General features: G+C 49.8%; 1 protein-coding gene across 1 annotated transcript in view; it reads right to left on the reverse strand.

Annotated features, from left to right (window-relative positions):
* LOC113956482 (gamma-aminobutyric acid receptor subunit gamma-4) overlaps positions 1-12,531 on the reverse strand; it is a 30,401-nt gene extending 17,870 nt beyond the window's left edge. Inside the window, exons 1-3 of the mRNA XM_027663132.1 lie at positions 12,497-12,531; positions 12,169-12,371; positions 11,898-11,965 (exon numbers count right to left, since the gene is read on the reverse strand). Coding sequence (XP_027518933.1) covers positions 11,898-11,965; positions 12,169-12,371; positions 12,497-12,531 — 306 coding nt within the window. The remainder of the gene's footprint in view (positions 1-11,897; positions 11,966-12,168; positions 12,372-12,496) is intronic.
* Between the last annotated feature and the right edge of the window lie 343 nt (positions 12,532-12,874).

Here is a 12,874-nt window from a genome sequence, read left to right on the forward strand (position 1 = left end):
TGAGTCGAGACATGACATCAGCCAGACTCTGGTTTATAGAGGCACAGTCTGTCTGCACTGTCCTTGATGAGGTTATTACTGAAAAGGCAGAGATGTGGACACGGGATGCTATACGATGATGGGGCAGAATGAATTAAAGGGGAAGGTACTGAACACTTGAATGAAGTATTATGAAAGGCACCACGGGGAAGGAACCTCCATTTAGCCTGGGGTTTTTTGTCCACTCTCAGGAGAGCACACGGGTGCAAAGCCACGTGTAAGCACCTTCTAATGCAAGCAAAGATGCAGCCCAGTTACCACGATCTCCAGAAGATGCCTGGGGTGCTTGCAGAGCAAAGCCACACTTGTCCAAAGCCTTGTTTGCACGTCACACCTCGCTGCTAAATGCTTAAATGTTCCCCATGACGTTGGGACAGAAGGAAGGAGGTGGGGGAAGAGAAGATGTGAGGACAAAAGCACATAGAATAACTGGAAGAGAATGCTTAGTGCTTTGGGCAGGTGCTCTTGTTTGTTTGTCCTTTAGGCTCATGGAGTGTTTGACGAGACAGAGAGAAATTTCCTGCGAAAGGGCTGGAAGACAAACCTTCTCACTGCATACAATTAACTCCCCGAGATCACTCCTCCAGGATGGCTTGACAAGATGCAGATGAGAAGCTGGAATTCCTTTAATTGCACTTCCCATTCCCATGCCACCCACTGTGATTAAAATGAAACACTGGGATGGGCAGTATTAGACTGGGAAAGCAGCTGCTGCTGCTCCCCTGGACCAGGAAAAGGAAGGTAGGAGGTCCCATGGATTTCCCAAGGTGTCCAGTCCCAAACACTCCTGGGCTGTCTGGGATGGTCAGCTTGTCTCCACAGAGCCTACTTTTGCCTGGAAACATCTTCTGTTCCTCCAGCTTGGACGTGCTCCTTGCCCTGTCTCTCCGTCCTTACAAACTCACTGTCCCAGGTTGCTCTATTCCCACAAGGCTGCCTGCAGGATCCCACTTAATTCTGGAGCTGGACTCTGCAACCTCACTGCCTCTTCCCTAGGGTGGAGGTGGTACTTAAGAGAGAGGCTCTCCTCCCAAACCCTGATGCTACTCTGTCCTCCTCCCACAAAAACAGGTCTGAGAAAGTGCAGTGCAGGCAAGTCCCTGGGATGTCATCCATTATATGGAAATGCCTGTGCTGGCCAGAAGGAAAAACACCGTATGCCTGTACAAATCCCTTTCTAATCCTCATCCTCAAGATAAGAGAAAGTTCTGCTTTCACAAAAGGGGAGGGGTTTGTCCCCTCTGCAGAGATCCTCATTCCTGACCCTGTTCTCCCTTGGTCCTCGATAAAGGAGGAGATGGGAACAGTGTACCCTGCTCCACCGACTCTTTCAAGGAAACCTGTTTCATGTTGTCTCTCATGCCCCCTTGCTGTTCTTGCCAGCTCTCTCTTCCTGCCCTGCCACTTCCTTGATGTAGCTCCTTCTCCCAGCTTCATTTTGTTTTTCCTTTCAGAGTTCTTCTTTTCAAGCCACCACAAAATCAAAACCCAGCCCTGACGAGATTTCAAGGGAGCACCGGGCTAAGGAAAGCAACTGGAAGAAAACTAACCAGTTTACAGGGAAAGAAAAATTTCTTTCTGCCTCCCCTGCTGGGTATTCAAAGGGTAAAACAAGCTGGAGTGCAGTTACAGAAGAGTTACCAGGCCAGCTGATTCTCCTGTCCAGGCAGACATTCACACTTCAGGCCAAGTGTGGAGGTCATTTGCTTGTCCAGCCACTGGACAAGCAGGACCTGCCAAACTCTCCTCCTGTGGGCTGCTCAATTCCCATGGCTCCTGCTGGCTGCAAAAGACTCTCCTCAGAAATGACAGTGGTTTTTTTCCCAGTGTTTTTTTTTTCCAGCTCCCAACAGTTTTGTAGAGACTCTGCCTGCTGTGGATGCCTCCTTTAAAACACAACCAGTCTACCTTCCTCAGCTCCTCTGGATGACTTTAGGACATCTCTGGGGAGTGGTGAAAGAGATGAAGGCTCAGTTTTCTATGCAGTGGTATAAGGAATACACTGACAGAGCTTGTGTCTCCCAGAATCAAACATAGAAAGAAACCAAACACTTCTGGCTCTTAAGCTTAGCCCAGAGTTCCCAGGATCTGGGCAGCACATCCTCTGCTGTTCCTTACCAAATCCCAGCACCTGGACTTCCGTTTGGCTTTTTGTCATTGCAGCAACACTGAGGTATTTTCATCCCCCCTCTTGCTGATCCAGTGAGAGAGGAGCAGTATCTAAGCAGCCTTTGGCCTCACTGCTGCAGAACTGGACTGAAGCTCGCAGCCAGTTCCATAGGAAGCTGCTCCCAGAGCCACGAGCACCGGGAAGGGAGCTTGGCTCCACACAAAGGCTCACTCCCCCCTTGAAATGCAAACTGACATCCTCATTCTCAGAGCTCCTTCCATCCCCTTCCTTCTCTGCAGAGACCCTTGCTTCCCACACCTCCTGGTGAGATTTACTCTGCCAATCCCTCTGGCAATCTGCTCCAAGCCATGTCACCACTGTGGCTCTTTTTTGTGTTGGGGAGAACTGGAGTTCATTGCCCCTTCTCACAAGGTGCAGATTCCTCTGACAAACTAAGGCTGCAAGCTCTGGGCAGGTCTGTCAGTCTGACACTGCCAGATCATGAAAGGAAATGGTTGTCTTGAATATATCACAGGTTTCTCTGCCTTCAGCTTTTCTTTTCAAGGACAAAACGAAGAGAAGATCAGCCAGTTATCATCCTAACTTCACCCTCCTTCCCCCCTATGGCTGTAGGAACAACCAACATAACTTCCATCAAGTTTTTCCCACTTCTCTACCCTGCTGCTTCACATCCTCTCCTTTTCCTCTTTCCACTGCTAAGGTGGCTTTGGGTGTCTGTGTAAGGAGAATGACAAAGGGCCACAGGTGAGGTGTGGGAGGTGTCACAGGTACACTGGCAAGGCTGGAGGGAGAGAGAAGCAAATCCAGGGGAACTGTCAGAAACAAGGTTTCCAACATTTGCAGAGTCCCTGCTCTCACCTCCCCTGTTCCCCAGCCACATGGAGACAAGGTGTTCCATCACCCACACTGCTGATGTGTTTTGGTTCACACATCCCCTGTGCCTCTGCTGGCAATTCTCCTGTTGAGCAGAGGGTTAGAGCCATTCCTGGCAGGTCAGAGACCAAAACCACAAATTCCCCCACCTCCAGTGCCCTCTACAGTCAGCATGATTCCTCTGGGGCTTTGAGGAGCTGCTGCTTTGGGAGTTGGTGGGAAATGGCTGCAGAATCCACCTGCCCACTCAGTGCTGACTGTAAGATAAGACCATATCTCCTACAAAAGACACCAGGCTGGAGACACAGAGGCACCAAGGAACTACCTGGAGGCACACAGGAGATGTGAGGGGTTGCAGGGAGGAGAAGCAAAGCCACAGGAAGGCTCAGGCTGGCAGTATCACTGCTCCACTGCTGCTCACTTGCAATTTGTATCATGGGCAATTAAATCCTTCCTGTGCACAGAGATGGGATGCAATAGTCTGAATATTCAGCCTTTAGCACTGAGGCATGAAGAGGTCTGTGAAGCATATTGACTGGGGTCACCCACAGCCACTGAATTCTGAGAAATGGTCTCCATTTTGTAACACATTTATAGCATGCAGATTCCACATCAGCCTTTTAGGGGAAATGGTAGGACAGTTTCATCTGGGGATGAAGGAAATAAACAGAATTGATTTCTACTGGAAAAAAATGAAGTTTTGTTGAAAATAAATTAAACTAGTCAACACCTCAAATGAATTACCTCTACCTTACAATTTCATTCAGAAACTTCTTTTTCTTCAGTAAGCTAACAAAGTATTTTGTTTTGCCCTTATCTATTTGATGTACTTCACTTTGACGTTTATTTTCAAATAGTCATTTTCATGCTTTACTTACAGGACAGAATTTATCACCATATGAAAAGCAAATCAAAACAATCTGGCGATATTAAATATAAATGTTTTGATCATCCCTAGACCCATTTTTCCTCAGAAATGCTGAAGAATTTTGGCTCCTCTTCCCAAGAGGGAGGGGAGAATGAGGCCTCCTCCCCTCCAGTGCTGGCTGTTCACCCTGGACCAGAAACCATGGCCTCTGACCAGCTCTTTGACTTGGTTCTCACACACCTGAAATATCCCATCCTCTCCTGCAGAGACATCCAAAACCTTCAGTTCACATAAATCAGCTCTGCCTTAAAAATAATTCAGCCCACTGAGTGACAACTATTGGTACAGCTCAGAGTCTATATCTTTCAAATTTGACACAACGGCACTTTCCCTTTGACTTGGAAGAATCAATTTAATGAGGTTCAGAGCACAGACCAGTAACTGCATCACACACATGGTTCCTGGCCTGTCCAGGAGCACACACCTCCCTGTGGAGAAGCAGGACCGCTGGGGATCTGCAGAGCAGCTCCAATAGCAGGGGGGTGGTGAGGGTGAAGATTCAGTGCCCCTGTGCCCAGCTCCACCACCCTCCAGAATTTTGGGTGAAACCCAAGCAGAACCAGCCAAGCTCATTCTCCTTACCCACCATAACTCCCTTCCAATGAGTTAAGTTTAGGCTGGACATTGGGAAGAAGTTCTTTACAGAGAGAGTGGTGAGACATTGGAATGGGCTGAAGGGTGGGGGTGAAGTCACCATCCCTGGAGGTGTTTAAGCAGAGCCTGGACGTGGCATCAGTGCCATGGTCTGGGTGACAAGGTGGGGTTGGGGCAAAGATTGGACTCGATGATCTCAGAGGTCGTTTCCAACCCGGTTCATTCTGTGAGTTCTGTGGTTGTGGTGGAACCAGCTGCAGCCACGCTTCACTTTGTGAAATGCAGCTCCAGCAGCTCCAAGCCCACATCTCCCAGGCACATCCCCACCAGTGCCATGGGCAAGGCTGCCTTCCCACCATCCAGCAACTGCAGCCTGTGGATCACAGCAAAGCCCCTTGTAGTGCCCTGCCAACCTGTGAGCAAGCTGGTAGCTGCCAGGGTGCCCCAGGACATCCCTCCAGCCTGGTCAGGGCCCCAGTAAGGAGAGTTCCCTGGTTACTGGAAAACGATCATCATGGTCTATTAACACACAAGAAGCCCGGTTGCTGGCAGACACCTCTGAAAAGGGAGACCAGATGCAGCTGCTGCAGTCCCAGACTGTGTTAGGAAGGTTTTCTGGGGATAAGGGTGGGGAATTACAGGTTGCAATGCTCTCAGGTCAGGTATAGTGAGCACATCTGCTCCTTGGGAAGCACCTACAGTAAGCACCCTTTCCAGGCTGCCTGCAGTAGTTCAGGGCAAACAAAACACCCTCTGCATTCAGCCCAGCTGAAGAAATCTGAGTTTTTTCCAAAGGCTGGCACAAAATGAATGAGGGATTGAGCCATTCCTGCCAGCAGAAGGCCGGAAATCAGATCTGTGAAGGAATTTACAAGAGCTGCTTACTTCTTTACGAATGTTGATTTATCCTGAGTTGCCCGAGGGCCAGAGGCTGCCCGAGCTGTGGCTGTGGGAAGCACCTGAGTGCCAGGAGTGAAGCTGCAGTTAAAAAACCCTTCAGTGCAGCCACATTCCGCCTCCGAGCATGGATGTTAATTAACTTTGGGGCTTTGCTCTCCAGAAATGTCTCTGAGGAAAAAGCACATTCTCTGCCCCCAGGAGGCCGCTGTCCGGATTTTCATATTTTATTTAGCTCCGAGTTTTCGAGGCAAACCCCCAGCTTTTCCCTGATATCTGACTCCTCGTGTTTTCCGCACAGCCTGCAAATAAAATACCGATGTGGATGTCACACAGAAAATATCTGGAGGGGATTACTGTATGTTCTGGATAGTAAAAGGAGCTGGTTGAATCATTCATAGTGAATAAATCAGCCCTTTTCCATTTTGGAAGCAAACTTTGACCCTTCTGGAAGCTCTTGGGTTCAGGATGGGAGTAACTTATTTATTTCATTAGACTTTTTGTTGCAGTCCATGATTTGCCCCACAAGTCACACGTGGTTGGTGTGATTCCTCAGTAGCCTCATGGGGTTTTTTTGATAAGGCACTGACAAGTATTGGCTACAGGACAGCCTCTACCCTTCCCCGTGTTCCTGACCTCACTGCTGTGCAAACACAGTTATCTACGTGATGAACAGTCCCTCTCCCAGCACTTGGACGAACAGGAATGGGCTCAGGTGACCATTCCTGAACGTCAAGGAATCAAGAGCTGTGAGAACTCTCCAAGCACATGAGTATTTGTGAAGACGTTATAAATGCACCACCAGCTCCTGCGGCACCGAGCCATCACTCAGGCACAGAAAATAACAGCCTGAAAAAGCACTGGGGCCCTCAGTGAGCAATACCCATTTCCCAGCACTTTAAATTTCTATGATACACATCTTTATCGGGGACCAAAACCCGACTTAGCTCATTACACGAGCATGTCCTGTGAAACCTCACCAGATTTATGCTGATGCCCAACTCTCACTGCACACAGGGCAGGCCAAGGAGAGCACACTATCCTTGGCAGAGCATTGCAGCGTGCTTCAGGCACTGCAATCTACCCTAGAAGTGGGTGCATCTGGGCTATTGCCTCCTAGACAGATGATTTGTGAAGCATTTTTAAGTCCTTTCAGTTGAGAAGTGCTGTGCAACCGCTGGAGTCTATTATTATCAGGGAAGAAGGGGGGAGGTAGCAAATTTGCTTTACCTATAGGCTTATCTTGTGCTCCAGAGGAACATAGTCAAGCATTTTAAGCAGTGTGCCATTTTCAATTCATTTCCTTCCTACTTATTCCAAAGCAGTCAAAGCTAAGTATAATCAAGACTTAAGTGTTCCTCAGAGCCAGACAATTATTACCGGTCTTGGTTTCCCCATCTATTAAGGAGAAACCAAGATATTAACCCAAGCCTTGCAGTGGGACACCAGGGCTGTAACCCTGCAGCTCTCACACTGACTGCCTTCCAACAAAGCACTGCCTCCACTCCTCGGGATGTGGCTTCAGCTTCCGATGCCTCCAGCTGGCTCAGGGCTCTCTGCAAGGGTGGCTTAGCCCTGCCTGCCCAGCTCCTCTCTTGGGGATCTCTGCCCCTGCTGCTGGGGTAGCTCAGCTGTTCACAAGCAGCTGCTGCCTCGCTGCACACCCTGATAATGTGGCATCGACGGGGGGTTTCACTCCAAGAGCCACCACTCGCCAGCTCGGCCACAAGCGGCTCTGAGTGGGGAGAAGCAACCCCTGGAAGAGGGCTGTGCAGACAGCCACGGCCTCTCTGCCCCACTGAGGCTCCCCATGAGCACAGACAAAGTGCCCCAGGCCCCCAGGGGGGCTTTGGCACATCAGACCCCTTCCTAACCACTGCTCCTTACCAGCTTTAACTTTGACAGCCAAACCTCCCTCCCTGCCTCCTCGGGATTTACATGAAAGCAGTCAGTGGGGAGTTCTCTTCATTCATGCTGGGGCTTATACTTCTAAATTATAAAGTGTGTCAAATGAGGATTTAATTTATATTTAACAAGACAATGTTTGTAAATTAATTATTCATCAGCTGATAACGAATAAACATTTCCCTCTTCCCTTCCTCCCCCTTTTTCACAGTGTGTTCACAAATGCACCATACATGCAAATCTATTAAATCACTCCTGCAGTACTCCAGATGTGGGAAAATATGTTCTTCGTCCTCAATTTCATTAGTGTGTTGCATGGTAACTAATGTAGCCAGGCACAGCACTAGGAATTTAATAGTGAGAAGCATCTCCTTCCTAAAGAGGTAAGGGGGAAATAGTCAACACTTGTGTTTGGACATATCACCCTCTTCAGGTTCCAGCCCCCCGCTCATAGGCAGAGATAAGAAAATAATTTGCTGTAATAATTGAGACAGGAGCTCAGCCCTACCCCTGTAAATCACAGGCACTTCAGAGGCAGCAGAATCCCGACCCTGGTGAATAATGGAGGCCAATTTTGCTCTTTCCATCTTTATTATCATTAAGTAATGAGATTGAGGTGGTGTACAACCCCAGCAGACGAGCTGTCATCATGTTTTGCTACAGAATTTGGCACACAAGAGCATCTCCTCACATGTACCAAAGAGAGGAATCTCCAGCATCTAAACTAGCCCTTGCTGCACTGCCTCTGGTCCCAGATGCCTGAAGCAGGTAACCAAGGCAGGTCCCTGGATGAGTGGCATGTCCCCACTCACTTTGGCCAGGGGGCTACCATAGTGTTTGGGCTGTGTTCTCAGGGTCCAGCTCCTCGAGCCTCATGCTTGGTTTTGGGCAAAAAAGGAAGAAAACGACATTGCTCTCTGACCTCTGGGAGGAATCTGAGAAGCTCTGGGCTGGACTTGCTCCATCCCCAAGCCCAAAACAGAAGTACTTCCTCACCCATGCTGGCTCTCATGGACACTTCACGGGCATCCTGAGGACTGAAAGACACTCAGCCCCAATAGTTGGCACCTGCTTTACTACTACAGCATCATTTCCTGAGAGTTAAGCATCCCTAAAGGAAGGTGATCCAGAGCTCTAGGTGCCCTTGACACCAGTTAAAGCTATAATCTATAGCAATAAAGCCATTACAAAACAAAAACAGGAGCAAATCCCTCCAGCAAACAACCAGTCAGCGAAAAATTTGAACCCAAAGTCTCCTCCTTCAGTCCATGTTACCACAGCCCTCCCTGGCACCTCTTCCCACAAACATGCTTGGAGAACCAAGGTGGGGCTTTGCATCAGGCTCAGCTTAGTGATAAGCCAAGGACACCTAAACACTGTCCATGTTAATGGGAATCTAATTGGGCATCCAGGTCCATGAGACAGCTTGGAAAGCTGCAGCTCTGTGGGTGATAACTCATTTGGCTCGAGGGGCTGCTGGCTGGCACTCAGCAGCAGCTGGCAGCTCTGGAAGGGCTCGTGGCTGAGTGCATCCTTTCCCTGATGGTGTAAACACAGCTTCCCACCACCCTGAGAACTGCCACGTGCCCCAGTCCCACCCAAAGACAGGTTCACGGGGCCGGGGAGAAAATCCCAGTCCATGCATGGACTGGAGTAAACAGCTGTGGGACCTGATGGTCCCACCTCTCCTCCTCAGCCCATTCTCTTTCAACCAAGCCCTGCCCCACTTCTTATCATTTAACCATCTCCTAGCTCTCTTTCTGGTTACTGCCACATTTTGGCTGCCAGAACACAGAGGATCTTTTCCCCAGGGAGGAGAGAATGTAAAATTTGCTCAGCTACCTAAATGAGAAACAAGACTGCCGCTCTCGTCTACAAAAGATACCAGGAAATCACTTTACATTTCTTCCCGCTCCAAACCTGCCCACCTTCTGCTGACTCCTGAATGTTAATGTTATTTATGACAAATGATTGATGAGGGAGATGCAGAATTCACACCCAGCACAGGGCATTTTCAAATCACCTATTCATTTTTAAGGACCGGAATCAGTTTTGTACCCTGACGTGATTTATCATTTGGAGGTTGAGCAGCGGCGACGCAGGGCCAGCTTCCAAGCCCTGACAGAGCATCACCAGGATGAAGACAGCAGTAAGTTATTAACCCTTTGAGGTGTGAGCAGAAGATCACTGGAGACCAGTGTTCAAACTATGTTGCTGAAGCTGGAGCCTTCTATTCCACCAGTGTGTCAGGCCATCCTAGAGCCTTCAGCTTCACATGCACAGACCACACTGGTCCAAGCTAATAGCCACAGCAATACTGTTGTATTTCCTAAAAGCAGAACTTTTTATCTTGTACACAGCCTGTCTACATGAGAGAGGAATATTTACTCAAGACACTGTCATTGCAATGCACTTAAAGAGATCAGTGGGACATTTCCCCTCCAGTGGACCTCCCAGCCTACACAAGCCTCTGTATCTGTGGCAGAGAGAAATGTCACCATGGGCTCAAGAGAGATCTAGCTCTGAGACAAATTCTGGTTCCCTTCCCTTGGAAATGCGCATTTCCTCAGGTTGCTTATGGGAAAAAGGCAAGATGAGGCACATGGGATGGGCCTGACAGCTGGGAGAAAGCAGAGCTTCTCAGGCTGAGAGAAGCTGTGTCAAAAGGGGCAAAGTGGGAGTGACATGTCCCCAGCAAAGACAGTCTATCATGTTTGATGCCAGCCTGAAGCTCCTGTACCTGAAGCCATATATGGTTGGTATTAGCCCAGTGGATCCAAAATACTGAAAGATTGGGATGGATGGACGTACGTTCTCACAAACCCATCACCATGGCATAAGCTGTGTTTCTTAGGAAACCAGCCTCGCAGCAGTGCCTGGTATCCCTGTTTAGAAGGAAAAATACACTCTGGTTGCAGACTGGATTTTATAAGCCACTCTCTACTGCTACCACCTGCGTGGCTATGCAGCGTTCCTGTGACAGCGAGGAGAGCAGAGCGGAGCTTCCAGCAGGGATGGAAAGGGGTAAAGATGAGTGGGAAAGAGAAGGAAATGAGGGGGATGTGCACTGTGGTTTTCCCTGGTTTTCCTGGCATATCCTTGGGCAGTGCAAAGCAGGTAGAACAGCCACCTATAACATGACTCTTATGCTCTCCCTGCAGGCAGGTGAGTACACCCCACCCCTGCACTGCTGCTCTCGCTTCACCGCGGCTTCATGTCCATGCACCCACGTGGGATGGAGGAGCTCGTGGGACCTGCTGGCAGCCAGGGATGACATCCACACGGCTCGGGGTGTGGTTCTCCTCCTGGAGACCGGGCACACTGGCACAGAGCAAGGAAATTTTCAGCCTTGAGGCTGCCCCTGCCGGGCCTCCTGATGGTGCCCTCGGCGTGTGAGCGAGCGCCCAGCCAGGTGCCCATCTGGTGGCTCGTGAGCAGCCGCTTCAAAATGCTCTTTGGAGTAGAAGTGCTACAGCTACAGTGCCATTCCTCCATCCCCAGAGGGGTTTGTTCAGTGGAAATTTTGTACTTCGGAAACTAAAAATAACATGCCCATCTTGGGAACTTTTTTTTTTCAGTTTAAGGGGGCTGGTTTTGTTCCTGCTTTGTTTTGCATTGAGAGGGACAAGAAAAGCCTAATTGTCCTGGCTGTACCTCTCCTTTGTCCTTTCCACCCCACTGCCCAGTGGACCAAAGAAGTCTTTCAAAACCTGACAGCAATCAGTTTTTTTCCTTGCTGAAAAACAGAAGAAAACCAACCACTCAGGGAAAATAATAATAATAATAACAACAACAGTAATAATGTAAGTTTCCTGTGAAAAATAAATAATCAACAGTTGATCTCCAGTGCATGGCCTGAAGGCTCTCCAGATCAAAGACTGTCTCTGTTAAGTGTTTCCACAGCTCCCAGTAAAGCTGGGTCCTGAGCCATGAGGAGAAATTGTCACAGTTGTGGTGGCATCACTCTGAGATGCTCCATTACAAAGAAAAGACACTGGACCTGAGGCACTCTGCTTTCTCCTTCCCCAGCATCACATGCCAGGCCTGGGCACCCAGGTTTCACACCACCAGACCACTGCCATGGAAATCATCTCCAGGTACCTATCTCAGTCCTCCTGGAAGCACACTGCCCCTTTTTCTGTCACCACTGCCCTGGCTCAACCAGGGTGGCACAACTTGCCCCAGGTATCCTGGTGCCCACACACTTCCCAGGGAGCAGATGGCAAAGCCATCAGGCAGAGGTGTCTGTCAACACACTGCCAGGGGAGATCAAAGAGCATCATCATCCTTCTCCCGGAACTCATGGGCATGGTATAAGGTTGCTGAGCTCACCGAGGGCCCTCGAGGACTTTGCTCCTAACCACCAGCAGGTCACAACACCTCTTCCCAAGGGAGGGGAAACCTCTTCTCATGACAACAGCGCCTTCACACCACATCTGGCCAGCACAACACAACCAGCAGGGCTGGGCCAGCCCCCTGCCACACTCAGCTGTGGTGACACCACGACCCTGCAGCGACGCGAGCACTCACCATCTGGATGACAGACACCGGCCCGATGCTGTTCACATATATATCCACATCAATGAACGTGGGCTTGACTGCAAAGAAAATAAAATAGGGCTGAGTGAGCTGGGGCCAGGATCATTTGCAGAGGGCTGAGGACAAGGGGAGCATCTGGGACCAGCACAGCTCTACCGCCCCGAAAATCACAACTACGGCAGTCACAAAAGCACAGGAAACACAAGACACAGCCGGGCCAGGTCACCACCCCTGGCCACAGGGAACCTCAGGGGACACTTACTGCCAATGTCAGGCCTCAGCTTGTTGTCATAGTTCTTCAGCAGCGAGTTGAGGATCTGTGTGGCATCAGTCTCCTGTGCCTTGGGGGTGAGGACCCAGGTTTTATTGATGCTGAGGTAATCGTAATCGTATTCCTCTGTGCTCTCACACCTGGAGTGGAGATACAAAGGGACAGAGACGTGGCTGTGGCAGCTCCCTGGTGCTCTGTGGGAGCAGGGGCACAGCTGTGTTTCAGAGATACTAAGGGAGAAGGATGCAGGGCAGCTAAAAGGCAGAGCATAAGGAGATCAGGGATCTCCTCTTGGCCACACCGCTAAGACACAACTCACCTGGTACCTTTGCTCACTTCAAGGTCCCCCGACATGCAGGGGCCTTATCCAGTGGTAAAGACTAGCAGGCATGGGGTGCTCCACATCCTCCTCAGCTTTCTTTGGAGACACACTGCTCAGCCCCAAGGTGTGGGAGCCAGTCCCTGCTCTTCCCTGCCTTCCTGCTCATCCCATTCCTGGCCCTTCTCTGCTGCCAGCAGCTCCTGCTCCTGGAGCTGTCTGTTAACCCTGAATACCTGAGCTGCTCTGCCTGCTGCTGACACCTGAAGCAGGCTTCCTCTGAGGAAGAAGACAGTGACAAAACAGTGTTTTTGGGGAGCAAGGCATTGACAATAAAAGCATTTCAGGGAAAAGGAGGTCCTAAAACTACCAAGCAGG

The sequence above is a fragment of the Corapipo altera genome, unplaced genomic scaffold (genome assembly GCF_003945725.1).
Source record: "Corapipo altera isolate COAL_440 unplaced genomic scaffold, ASM394572v1 107b, whole genome shotgun sequence".
Classification (NCBI taxonomy): domain Eukaryota; kingdom Metazoa; phylum Chordata; class Aves; order Passeriformes; family Pipridae; genus Corapipo; species Corapipo altera.